The 13,359-nt window shown below is 46.4% G+C and overlaps 1 protein-coding gene across 2 annotated transcripts in view; it reads right to left on the reverse strand.

Moving 5' to 3' along the window:
* Positions 1-345: 345 nt before the first annotated feature.
* The window catches only part of LOC116060862 (myc-associated zinc finger protein), a 25,376-nt gene continuing 12,362 nt past the window's right edge, over positions 346-13,359 (reverse strand). The window contains exons 6-9 of one of the 2 annotated variants that reach the window (XM_035996546.1): positions 4,314-4,485; positions 1,402-1,593; positions 1,127-1,363; positions 346-527 (exon numbers count right to left, since the gene is read on the reverse strand). In XM_035996546.1, the coding sequence (XP_035852439.1) occupies positions 439-527; positions 1,127-1,363; positions 1,402-1,593; positions 4,314-4,485 (690 nt within the window). In that variant the 3' untranslated portion in view covers positions 346-438. Of the gene's footprint in view, positions 528-1,126; positions 1,364-1,397; positions 1,594-4,313; positions 4,486-13,359 lie in introns of those variants that run through there. The other variant, XM_031314621.2, reaches the window with a different exon arrangement.

The following is a 13,359-nucleotide window of genomic DNA, read 5'->3' on the forward strand; positions in this document are numbered from 1 at the left end:
AGGTTAATCTCCTCATTATAAATAAACACTAATATCATGGAATAGAAATTATCTAAAAACATCGAACGGCGTTACAAAATCATGACACGCTGTGCAAGTCGGTCGACAGTTTAAACAACGACATGAGAGCAGATAGAAAGAGCTAACGGCTAAGCCACAGGAATAGAAATACACGTGGAGGGTTCCTTATGGTCTGATCCCGCCAGGCTCTTCCAGGCTCTTCCCTGGCTCTTCCAGGCTCTTCCCTGGCTCTTCCAGGCTCTTCCAGGCTCTTCCCTGGCTCTTCCCTGGCTCTTCCCTGGCTCTTCCAGGCTCTTCCCTGGCTCTTCCCTGGCTCTTCCAGGCTCTTCCTAGGCTCTGGACAGTTCCCAGTTTGTCTCTCAGAGTTTGTGGCAGGTCAGCAGTGTGACACTGCCGATGGAGCGGGAAGTAAAAAGGTCAGAAACGGCCGTGAAACGACGCTGAGGAGGACAGACGACTTCCAGCTTCCCCCGGGCTACGTCCACTTCTGCCAGTCGGCAAAGACACTGCAGGCACAAACAGAAATATTTTAATTAACAGGTTTCATAAGAATAGTTTGGGCTTTTATGGCATAGTAGTGCATTGTTTGAAGGTTGCGAGAACGGAAGAGGAAGTTGCACCACACGGAGGCCCCGACCGTGGCGTGTGTGTGTAACCTCTGACACGCCAACCTGACGGCCGACCGCCAGGAGGAAACTGACACGGCTCGGCAGACAGACAGACAGACAGACAGACAGGCAGGCAGACAGACAGGCAGGCAGGCAGGCAGGCAGGCAGGCAGGCAGACAGACAGACAGACAGACAGAGAGACAGACAGACAGACAGAGGGACAGTCAGACAGACAGACAGGCAGAGGGACAGACAGGCAGGCAGACAGACAGACAGACAGACAGACAAACAGACAGACAGACAGCATTTTAGGCTTTTATTTAGCAGGACAGGTGAAGATGTGAAAGGGGACAGAGAAGGGGAATGCAAAGGGCCGCAGGTCGGAGTTGAACCTGCGGCCGCTGTGACAAGGACTGAGCCTCTGTTAATGGGGCGCGCGCTCTACCCTGCCCCCAGTTAAATGGAGAAGGAGATAATAGACGAGTGATTCACCCACCTGGACTGGATGCTGTCTCTCTGGTTCTGTCCTCCTCGTTTACCCAGCAGCCCCCTCTCTCCTCCACCCCCCCACCCGCCCCCCCCACGCCCCCCCAGCCTGCTAGCTGTGAGTCTGGGGGGCGATACCGGAGCAGTCCGTTACCAGCAGTCCCACTGCGCTGGCGCTGGACACGGTGACGGCCACGCTGGTGGTGCCCACGGGGCCGGTGCTGGTCTGGCCCACGCCGGGGTCTCCCTGGCTGCCGTGGGTGCCCATGTGGCCCTGGAGCTCACCCTGGCTGCCGTGGGTGCCCATGTGGCCCTGGAGCTGCGTGGCCGTCTTGCACTGCACCCCGCACAGCTGGCAGAGCAGCACCCCGCCGGCCCCCGTCCCGCCAAAGCCCCCCCGCGCCCCGCCACTCTCCTTCCACTCCTGGCCGTGGTGCTTCTGGGCGTGGACGCGCAGGTAGGTGAGCGTGGTGAAGCCTGGAAAACACACAAACACTTCGTCTGTATATATATATATTAGGGCTGTCAAACGATTAATTTTTTTTAATCGCGATTAATCGCATATTTTATCACATGATTAAAATTCTATTATTTTGCATTTCAGAACAGTTTTTAAGTACATATTAACAATCAAAAGCATTTTTTACCAGTGTATCTTGATTGGGAATCAAATGAATGCAAAGAAAGTTACTTTATGAACTTGATTGTAAGATTTGTAATTATTTATTTACTGTAAACAAAAGAAAAATGTGTGAATCTGTCATTATTGCACAATTCCTCCAAGTACCTAACTAAAAAACTACAAATCTCTATCCTTACCAGAGTCAATCTAGTGTTTAGTAACTCCTAAATAATGCTGATTCCTCACTGACGTCCAGTGATCACCGGTTAATGAGACAGAGTTTGGACTCTGCAGCAGTTCCAGTGTGGCTGCTTCCTCCGTATCATACAGGCTGTGTGGTGAAACTACTGTCCCCCTCAACGGCAACGAGACCGGTCAGAACACGCCAACTGTAGTACGTCTTTAAGACCCGAGTCCTCTACGATGCTGACAGGTCTGCAGTTAGTTGCCACCCGTTTCTCAAGAGCTGTAGTAATTTTTTGGGATTTGGTTTCATCAACAGGTCAGCAAGTAGCACTCTTAGCATGCTAGCTAGTAGCATCACGTTAACTGTACTACTATGCTTAGCTCCGTAGGTGGTAGCTCCAGCTTGACGTGCTTCGGTGATATTTTAATTCGGCTTTACACAACATGCATATGGCTTTTGACTTGTCTACGAGCTGTCCGGGAGTTTCTGAAAATAAAAAGCTCCATTCAGAGTTATTGCTGCTGTGTTTCTCCATCATGCTGCAGCAGCAGCAGCAGGATGTGTTAGGAGGAAGTGGCAGCTTGATGAGAAGTAACGGTGCTGCAAAGGGTCAAAATAGTAGCCTGTTAGGACCACGCCAAGCCCAGTGAAGTGGAACATAAATTAATAAATGCCGGCATGCGATTAAAAAAAATTAATCACATCGCGTTGGCCCTTAATCGCATCGCGATTAACGCGTTAATGCTGACAGCCCTAATATATATATATATATATATATATATATATATATATATATACTACCAGTCAAAAGTTTGGGGTCACTTAGAAATGTCCATTCCAGACAGAACAGCAGCTGAGATCAGTTGCATTGTTTTTTTAACCAGGGCAGCAGTTTTCAGATTACATTATGTGTTTATATAATGTAATCTGTATATATATATATATATATATATATATATATATATATACATACAGATTACATTATGTACATAATGTCTAAAGGGTTCTCGATTGTAGAAAGAAGTGGCTGATCTTTAATGTAAAATCTACATTACCCATTATCAGCAACCATTCATGAAATGTTCCAAAGGCTCATTCTGTTCACTAATCTGATATCATTTTAAAAGGTTAACTGAGAAAACATGGATAACCCTTTTATAATTATGTAATCACATAATATAATCTGAAAACTGCTGCCCTGATTAAAAACACAATGCAACTGATCTCAGCTGCTATTCTGTCTATAATGGATGGGAATGGAAGTTTTGAAGTGACCCCAAACTTTTGACCGGTAGTGTATATATATATATATATATATATTCTTTTAAATAAAGCCTCTTCTATTACAGAAATATTGTGACGCACTATCAATTAAAGTAGGGCTGCATTTATTAAAATTATTATCGCGATTTTGACACCAAAAAAACAATTATTTTGCACAAAGGTTTTTGCAGGTAAAGTCTTATTTAGTCTCATGTTCTGCCCCCCCCCACTCAGCCAGCATTTGAATATATTTTTATATTATTTATTTTAAGGGGAATTCAAAAAGTTCAAACGAGAAGAGGGAAGGAGTTTTCACTGTTGATTTGTTTAAACGTTTATGCTCGGCCCTTAAAAATAAAAATAAATATGGTTTTATATCTAGTGTGATATGCAGTGTGGGTTATTGCGCATTATTTGAATATTGCCCAATAGCCAGTCCCTCCAAAAAAACGTGATCATGTGATCTCATAATTCAATGCATAATCAGCCAAAGTCTGCATATTTATGCGGGGGCCGCATTTTTTCAAATACGGCGCACTTTCACCGCGTACATTGCAGATTTCCGCGGAAAATATGCGGGGCTTGCATGATTTCATAATCCCCGAATTTTCGTTGCAAGTCCCATATATCTTAGCAGAAAGTTGAAAAATGTTGCGTTTACTTCACACAGGAGCAGCCGTTTTCCCCTGTTGCCATGGGAACGTTATGAAGTGACGTAATTAAGCGACGTGAACATCATCGAAAAGCTGCAAACCCCGCGATGAAGCCACGATGAAACCGCAGTTTTTGCAAGTTCCCGCAATTCCATCGCATAAAGTTACATAAATATCCCGCATATTCCATCACATTTTTTGATCCATCATAATCAAGGATTTTAGCCCAAAACTATCACAAAAAAACTCTGCATTTTTCTGGTAGTGAACTGGTTGTGGACTGGTAGTGGACTGGTAGTGAACTGGTTGTGGACTGGTAGTGAACTGGTAGTGAACTGGTTGTGGACTGGTAGTGGACTGGTAGTGAACTGGTTGTGGACTGGAAGTGGACTGGTAGTGGACTGGTAGTGAACTGGTTGTGGACTGGTAGTGGACTGGTAGTGGACTGGTTGTGGACTGGTAGTGGACTTACTGCGGTTGCAGAGGTGGCAGGCGTGGTGCTGCGACTGGTTGTGGACCCTCATGTGGTCCGTGATGTACGCGGCTGACAGCAGCTTCCCACAGATGTGACACGGCACCTTCTCCTCGTGACGGACCAGGTGGGCGCGCAGACGGTCCCGCGTGGCAAACGCTGACGTGCACGTCTGTGGGAAGACAAGGAGACATGTAGTAAGAGCAGCAGGAGACAAACCAGAGGCACTTTGGATCAAATCTATCTCTGTAGTAACTTTGTACTTGTACTCCTCTACATCTCAGAGGTACATATTGTACTTTTTACTCCAGTACGTTTATCTGACAGCTTCAGTTATGTTCCTGATGTTCCTCCCCTTCCTCTCCAGATGTGTTGATGGTGAATGTTTGGGATGAACTGAAGGATGAAATAAATGTTTCTTTGAAAACTTCTCCAGTTGATTACTGACATTACAAACAATTTAGTTTGAAATGTGTTTAAATATGCAAATGAGGCATTATGTAACGGTAACTTTTGGTGAATTTAGGAGAAATCTACAGACAGACAAAGTGGAATAAAATAAATTGGTCTCCCAAGGCAAAGTGGTCTCAGGTGAGGGGCCAGACAAAGAATGGTTCAGAAACCCTATGAGTGACCGAGGAAGAGATGGAGTGACCCTGCCCGGAGGAAGCCCGGGGCCCCCGTCTGGAGCCAGGCCCAGATGGAGGGCTCGTCAGCGAGCATCTGGTGGCCGGGTTTGCCACGGAGCCCGGCCGGGCACAGCCCGAAAAAGCTATGTGGCATCCATCTCTCCAACTCACAAGCCCCCGGCTGAGCGCCGCTACGTTGGAGTTTACCCCGGTGGACGAGAGGGTCGCCTCCCTACGCCTGCGGGTTGTGGGGGGGAAAACTCTGACTGTTGGTTGTGCATATGCACCAAACAAGAGTTCGGAGTATTCGGCCTTGTTGGAGACCTTGAATGGAGTCCTGCACGGGGCTCCAGTGGGGGACTCCATAGTTCTGCTGGGGGACTTCAACGCGCACGTGGGCAATGATGGAGACACATGGAGAGGCGTGATTGGGAGGAACGGCCTCCCTGATCTAAACCAGAGTGGTTGTTTGTTGTTGGACTTCTGTGCTAGTCATGGATTGTCTATAACGAACACCATGTTCGAACATAGGGATGCTCATAAGTGTACTTGGTAGCAGAGCACCCTAGGCCAAAGGTCAATGATCGATTTTATAATCGTTTCATCTGATCTGAGGCCGTATGTTTTGGACACTCGGGTGAAGAGAGGGGCAGAGCTGTCAACTGATCACCATCTGGTGGTGAGTTGGGTCAGTGGGTGGGGGAAGACTCTGGACAGACCTGGTAAGCCCAAACGGGTATTGCGGGTAAATTGGGAACGTCTGGAGGAGGCCCCTGTCCGACAGACTTTCAACTCACACCTCCGGCGGAGCTTTTCGTGCATTCCTGTGGAGGCTGGGGGCATTGAACCCGAGTGGACAATGTTCAAAGTTTCCATTGCTGAAGCTGCGGCGAGGAGCTGTGGTCTTAGGGTCTTAGGTGCCTCAAGGGGCGGTAACCCACGAACACCGTGGTGGACACCGGTGGTCAGGGAAGCCGTCCGACTGAAGAAGGAGTCTTTCCGGGATATGTTATCCCAGAGGACTCCGGAGGCAGTTGCAAGGTACCGAAGGGCCCAAAGGGCTGCAGCCTCTGCCGTGAAAGAGGCAAAGCAGCGGGTGTGGGAGAAGTTTGGAGAAGGACTTTCGGTCGGCACCAAGGTGCTTCTGGAAGACCGTTCGCCACCTCAGGAGGGGGAAGCAGGGAACCATCCAAGCTGTGTACAGTAAGGATGGGACGCTGTTGACCTCAACTGAGGAGGTAATAGGGCGGTGGAATCCTCCAGCTCTGCCAGAGGCCAGAGGCAGAGCTGGAGGATGATGAGGGATTGTTGTCAATTTGATGAGGGATTGTTGTCAATTTCCCAGGCGGAAGTCACTGATGTATTCAAACAACTCCACAGTGGCAAAGCCCCAGGGATTGATGAGATCCGTCCAGAAATGCTCAAAGCTCTGGATGTGGAGGGGCTGTCTTGGTTGACATGCCTCTTCAACATTGCATGGAAGTCTGGGACGGTGCCTAAGGAGTGGCAGACCGGGGTGTGGGCCAATTACAGGGGTATCACACTTCTCAGCCTCCCTGGTAAAGTCTACTCCAAGGTGCTGGAAAGGAGGGTTTGGCCGATAGTCGAACCTCAGATTGAAGAGGAACAATGCGGATTCCGTCCTGGTCGTGGAACAACGGATCAGATCTTCACTCTCGCAAGGATCCTGGAGGGAGCCTGGGAGTATGCCCAACCGGTTTACGTGTGTTTCGTGGATTTGGAGAAGGCGTATGACCGGGTCCCCCGGGAGATACTGTGGGAGGTGCTGCGGGAGTATGGGGTGAGGGGGTCCCTTCTCAGGGCCATCCAATCTCTGTACGACCAAAGTGAGAGCTGTGTCCGGGTTCTCGACAGTAAGTCGGACTCGTTTCAGGTGAGAGTTGGCCTCCGCCAGGGCTGCGCTTTGTCACCAATCCTGTTTGTAATATTTATGGACAGGATATCGAGGCGTAGTCGGGGTGGAGAGGGGTTGCAGTTCAGTGGGCTGGGGATCTCATCGCTGCTCTTTGCGGATGATGTGGTCCTGATGGCATCATCGGCCTGTGACCTTCAGCACTCACTGGATCGGTTCGCAGCTGAGTGTGAAGCGGCTGGGATGAGGATCAGCACCTCTAAATCTGAGGCCATGGTTCTCAGCAGGAAACCGATGGAGTGCCTTCTCCAGGTAGGTAATGAGTCCTTACCCCAAGTGAAGGAGTTCAAATACCTTGGGGTCTTGTTCGCGAGTGAGGGGACAATGGAGCGGGAGATTGATCGGAGAATCGGCGCAGCGGGTGCGGTATTACATTCAATTTATCGCACCGTTGTGACGAAAAGAGAGCTGAGCCAGAAGGCAAAGCTCTCAATCTACCGGTCAGTTTTCGTTCCTACCCTCACCTATGGTCATGAAGGCTGAGTCATGACCGAAAGAACGAGATCCAGGGTACAAGTGGCCGAAATGGGTTTCCTCAGGAGGGTGGCTGGCGTCTCCCTTAGAGATAGGGTGAGAAGCTCAGTCATCCGTGAGGAGCTCGGAGTAGAGCCGCTGCTCCTTCACGTCGAAAGGAGCCAGTTGAGGTGGTTCGGGCATCTGGTAAGGATGCCCCCTGGGCGCCTCCCTAGGGAGGTGTTCCAGGCACGTCCAGCTGGGAGGAGGCCTCGGGGAAGACCCAGGACTAGGAGGAGGGACGTCCAGCTGGGAGGAGGCCTCGGGGAAGACCCAGGACTAGGTGGAGGTACGTCCAGCTGGGAGGAGGCCTCGGGGAAGACCCAGGAGTAGGTGGAGGTACGTCCAGCTGGGAGGAGGCCTCGGGGAAGACCCAGGAGTAGGTGGAGGTACGTCCAGCTGGGAGGAGGCCTGGGGGAAGACCCAGGACTAGGTGGAGGGACGTCCAGCTGGGAGGAGGCCTCGGGGAAGACCCAGGACTAGGTGGAGGTACGTCCAGCTGGGAGGAGGCCTCGGGGAAGACCCAGGACTAGGTGGAGGGATTATATCTCCAACCTGGCCTGGGAACGCCTCGGGATCCCCCAGTCGGAGCTGGTTAATGTGGCTCGGGAAAGGGAAGTTTGGGGTCCCCTGCTGGAGCTGCTGCCCCCACGACCCGACACCGGATAAGCGGACGAAGATGGATGGATGTACTACAGAGAAACCCAAATACTAGAAACATGTACTACAGAGAAACCCAAATACTTGAAACATGTACTACAGAGAAACCCAAATACTTGAAACATGTACTGCAGAGAAACCCAAATACTAGAAACATGTACTGCAGAGAAACATGAATACTAGAAACATGTACTACAGAGAAACATGAATACTAGAAACATGTACTACAGAGAAACATGAATACTAGGAACATGTACTACAGAGAAACCCAAATACTAGAAACATGTACTACAGAGAAACATGAATACTAGAAACATGTACTACAGAGAAACCCAAATACTAGAAACATGTACTGCAGAGAAACCCAAATACTAGAAACATGTACTGCAGAGAAACCCAAATACTAGAAACATGTACTGCAGAGAAACATGAATACTAGAAACATGTACTACAGAGAAACATGTATACTAGAAACATGTACTGCAGAGAAACCCAAATACTAGAAACATGTACTGCAGAGAAACCCAAATACTAGAAACATGTACTACAGAGAAACATGAATACTAGAAACATGTACTACAGAGAAACATGAATACTAGGAACATGTACTACAGAGAAACCCAAATACTAGAAACATGTACTACAGAGAAACATGAATACTAGAAACATGTACTGCAGAGAAACCCAAATACTAGAAACATGTACTGCAGAGAAACCCAAATACTAGAAACATGTACTACAGAGAAACATGAATACTAGAAACATGTACTACAGAGAAACCCAAATACTAGAAACATGTACTACAGAGAAACCCAAATACTAGAAACATGTACTGCTGAGAAACCCAAATACTAGAAACATGTACTACAGAGAAACATGAATACTAGAAACATGTACTACAGAGAAACATGAATACTAGAAACATGTACTACAGAGAAACATGAATACTAGGAACATGTACTACAGAGAAACCCAAATACTAGAAACATGTACTACAGAGAAACATGAATACTAGAAACATGTACTGCAGAGAAACCCAAATACTAGAAACATGTACTGCAGAGAAACCCAAATACTAGAAACATGTACTACAGAGAAACATGAATACTAGAAACATGTACTACAGAGAAACCCAAATACTAGAAACATGTACTACAGAGAAACCCAAATACTAGAAACATGTACTGCTGAGAAACCCAAATACTAGAAACATGTACTACAGAGAAACCCAAATACTAGAAACATGTACTGCTGAGAAACCCAAATACTAGAAACATGTACTACAGAGAAAGATGAATACTAGAAACATGTACTACAGAGAAACATGAATACTAGAAACATGTACTACAGAGAAACATGAATACTGGAAACATGTACTACAGAGAAATCCAAATACTAGAAACACGTACTGCAGAGAAACCCAAATACTAGAAACATGTACTACAGAGAAACCCAAATACTAGAAACATGTACTACAGAGAAACCCAAATACTAGAAACATGTACTGCAGAGAAACCCAAATACTAGAAACATGTACTACAGAGAAACATGAATACTAGAAACATGTACTACAGAGAAACATGAATACTAGAAACATGTACTGCTGAGAAACCCAAATACTAGAAACATGTACTACAGAGAAACATGAATACTAGAAACATGTACTACAGAGAAACCCAAATACTAGAAACATGTACTACAGAGAAACATGAATACTAGAAACATGTACTGCAGAGAAACCCAAATACTAGAAACATGTACTGCAGAGAAACCCAAATACTAGAAACATGTACTACAGAGAAACCCAAAAACTAGAAACATGTACTACAGAGAAACCCAAATACTAGGAACATGTACTGCAGAGAAACATGAATACTAGAAACATGTACTACAGAGAAACATGAATACTAGGAACATGTACTACAGAGAAACCCAAATACTAGAAACATGTACTACAGAGAAACCCAAATACTAGAAACATGTACTACAGAGAAACCCAAATACTAGAAACATGTACTACAGAGAAACCCAAATACTAGAAACATGTACTGCTGAGAAACCCAAATACTAGAAACATGTACTACAGAGAAACATGAATACTAGAAACATGTACTACAGAGAAACATGAATACTAGGAACATGTACTACAGAGAAACATGAATACTAGAAACATGTACTACAGAGAAACATGAATACTAGGAACATGTACTACAGAGAAACATGAATACTAGGAACATGTACTACAGAGAAACATGAATACTAGGAACATGTACTACTGAGAAACCCAAATATTAGGAACATGTACTACAGAGAAACATGAATACTAGGAACATGTACTACAGAGAAACATGAATACTAGGAACATGTACTACAGAGAAACCCAAATACTAGAAACATGTACTGCAGAAAAACATGAATACTAGGAACATGTACTACAGAGAAACATGAATACTAGGAACATGTACTACAGAGAAACATGAATACTAGGAACATGTACTACAGAGAAACATGAATACTAGGAACATGTACTACAGAGAAACATGAAGAAATTCTTCTAAACATCAAATTAAATATTTCAAATACTTCATTCCCAATTACAGCATTTCAGTTCAGATGTTATTGTACTTTTACACCATGGTCTGGGTGAATACGTCACGTTTGCACGTGACGTCACACTCCACTCGCGCGAATTATGAACGCCATGACGGACGGCGGAAGATATATATATATATATATATATATGCTGTAGACGGACGGCAAGCTAAACTCGTACGTTTTCGTTCGTGTTTGTGTCCTCACCAACACAAGCATGCGTATGTATTGCCTTTCTGTTTCAAATGAGTGATAAATAAAATGATCCTCAACCAGCTAGCTGCCGTGCTAACCAGCTAACAGGTCCAACAAAAAATATCAGTTAAATTAAAGATGACATGGCACGGAAACTAGCTTCAAAAACGAGTTAAATGCGGGTCTGCGGAGCTCCTACCCCGGCTACGCGAGTACTTTCGATAGAAAACCCCTGACCCGAATCAGTGCAGGTAACACGGAGAAGCTGCAGCTACGTACTACAAACGTCCACTGAGCTAAAACGGCAGTGGTCGGGGCCTTTGTGCCTCTTAACAGACACACAATGCAATTAATATGTCTGTGCCACATGAACAGGGCCCTTACGTGTCAACAAGATGCGTTTTCAACTCAGACATTGTTTAAATTCACCTACCCTGGTCCCTGTCTCGATCCTGCTGGTAGCTAGCTTGCCCTGCTAGCTGATAGCCATTAGCTGCTAGCTGCCGTCTGGTGAGTGCCGTCCAGCTACTACCGCACTACTGTTTTTTTTTAGGGGGGAATAAACTTCAAGACGTGGCATGACCTGTCCTCTGGAGGACATAGCCACACCACCGCCGCTCCGCGGATTATTATTGGGATGATTATCACAGAAGCCTGTCTGAATACACTCACTGGACGGCAGCTAGCAGCTAACGGCTAAAGTACTCGCGTAGCTATAGCGATCAAGATTAACGTAAAAATTGCCCGGAATTCTCCTTTAAGTTAAGAATAGATGTTAATACAAAATAAACCCTAGATTGATGTCTTATCTTTGCCATTGTGAGGTACCTCAACCCGCCGTTAGCGTAGCATCACGTACGTCTAACCCAGCCAGCTACAAAGAACTGGTTAGCATCCAGACTTTTAAAAGCTTTGAGATCAGCACCAGTATATGGGGATACCCCGTTTACCACATAGTGGTACAGATCAGCACCAGTATATGGGGGTACCCCGTTTACCACATAGTGGTCCAGATCAGCACCAGTATATGGGGGTACCCCGTTTACCACATAGTGGTACAGATCAGCACCAGTATATGGGGGTACCCCGTTTACCACATAGTGGTACAGATCAGCACCAGTATATGGGGGGTACCCTGTTTACCACATAGTGGTCCAGATCAGCACCAGTATATGGGGATACCCCGTTTACCACATAGTGGTCCAGATCAGCACCAGTATATGGGGGTACCCCGTTTACCACATAGTGGTACAGATCAGCACCAGTATATGGGGGTACCCCGTTTACCACATAGTGGTCCAGATCAGCACCAGTATATGGGGATACCCCGTTTACCACATAGTGGTCCAGATCAGCACCAGTATATGGGGGTACCCCGTTTACCACATAGTGGTCCAGATCAGCACCAGTATATGGGGGTACCCCGTTTACCACATAGTGGTCCAGATCAGCACCAGTATATGGGGGTACCCCGTTTACCACATAGTGGTCCAGATCAGCACCAGTATATGGGGATACCCCATTTACCACATAGTGGTCCAGATCAGCACCAGTATATGGGGGTACCCTGTTTACCACATAGTGGTCCAGATCGTGTGGACTGAAGTCGGGCAGACTCTGTGATTTAATGAGGTCCGTGAAAACGGAGGGAGAAAGAATTAAGGGTCTGTATCCAACCCTGCTATCTCCAACTTCTCCAAATACTGCTCTTGGTGAGCACCTACCAGATGCCCTACCTCGACCGATAACGACACGACAACTTGTTGTTCAACAGAAGAAGCTATATAAAGCCACAAATACAGTTTATTTAGTGTTATGTATTTCAAACTGATTGAAACTATGAAACTTTCCGCTTGTCCACTACTGTTTAGCCTGTGCTTCTGCCGTCTGTCATGGTGCCGTCACGTGGTCGTGTGACGTGTTTGCAAAGGGTCAATAGGACACCTACTAAAGGAGTTCCGGTGAAACTGACTGTTTACCGTTCTAAATGAATGCGCTACATTAAATCAAAAAGGAAATGTGGATTTATTATTTCCAACTCGTCCTCTGAACACCACAGGATGGAGCTAACACACACAGGCTGCAGGAAGTCAGTTATACTCTGAACACCACAGGATGGAGCTAACACACACAGGCTGCAGGAAGTAAGTTATAATCTGAACACCACAGGATGGAGCTAACACACACAGGCTGCAGGAAGTAAGTTATACTCTGAACACCACAGGATGGAGCTAACACATAGGCTGCAGGAAGTAAGTTATACTCTGAACACCACAGGATGGAGCTAACACATAGGCTGCAGGAAGTAAGTTATACTCTGAACACCACAGGATGGAGCTAACACACACAGGCTGCAGGAAGTAAGTTATACTCTGAACACCACAGGATGACGCTAACACACAGGCTGCAGGAAGTAAGTTATACTCTGAACACCACAGGATGACGCTAACACACAGGCTGCAGGAAGTAAGTTCTACTGCCCCTCTGGACTGACTTTGTTTCACAGTAAATAACGTTATCTCTC

This window comes from Sander lucioperca, chromosome 21 (assembly GCF_008315115.2).
Source record: "Sander lucioperca isolate FBNREF2018 chromosome 21, SLUC_FBN_1.2, whole genome shotgun sequence".
NCBI lineage: Eukaryota > Metazoa > Chordata > Actinopteri > Perciformes > Percidae > Sander > Sander lucioperca.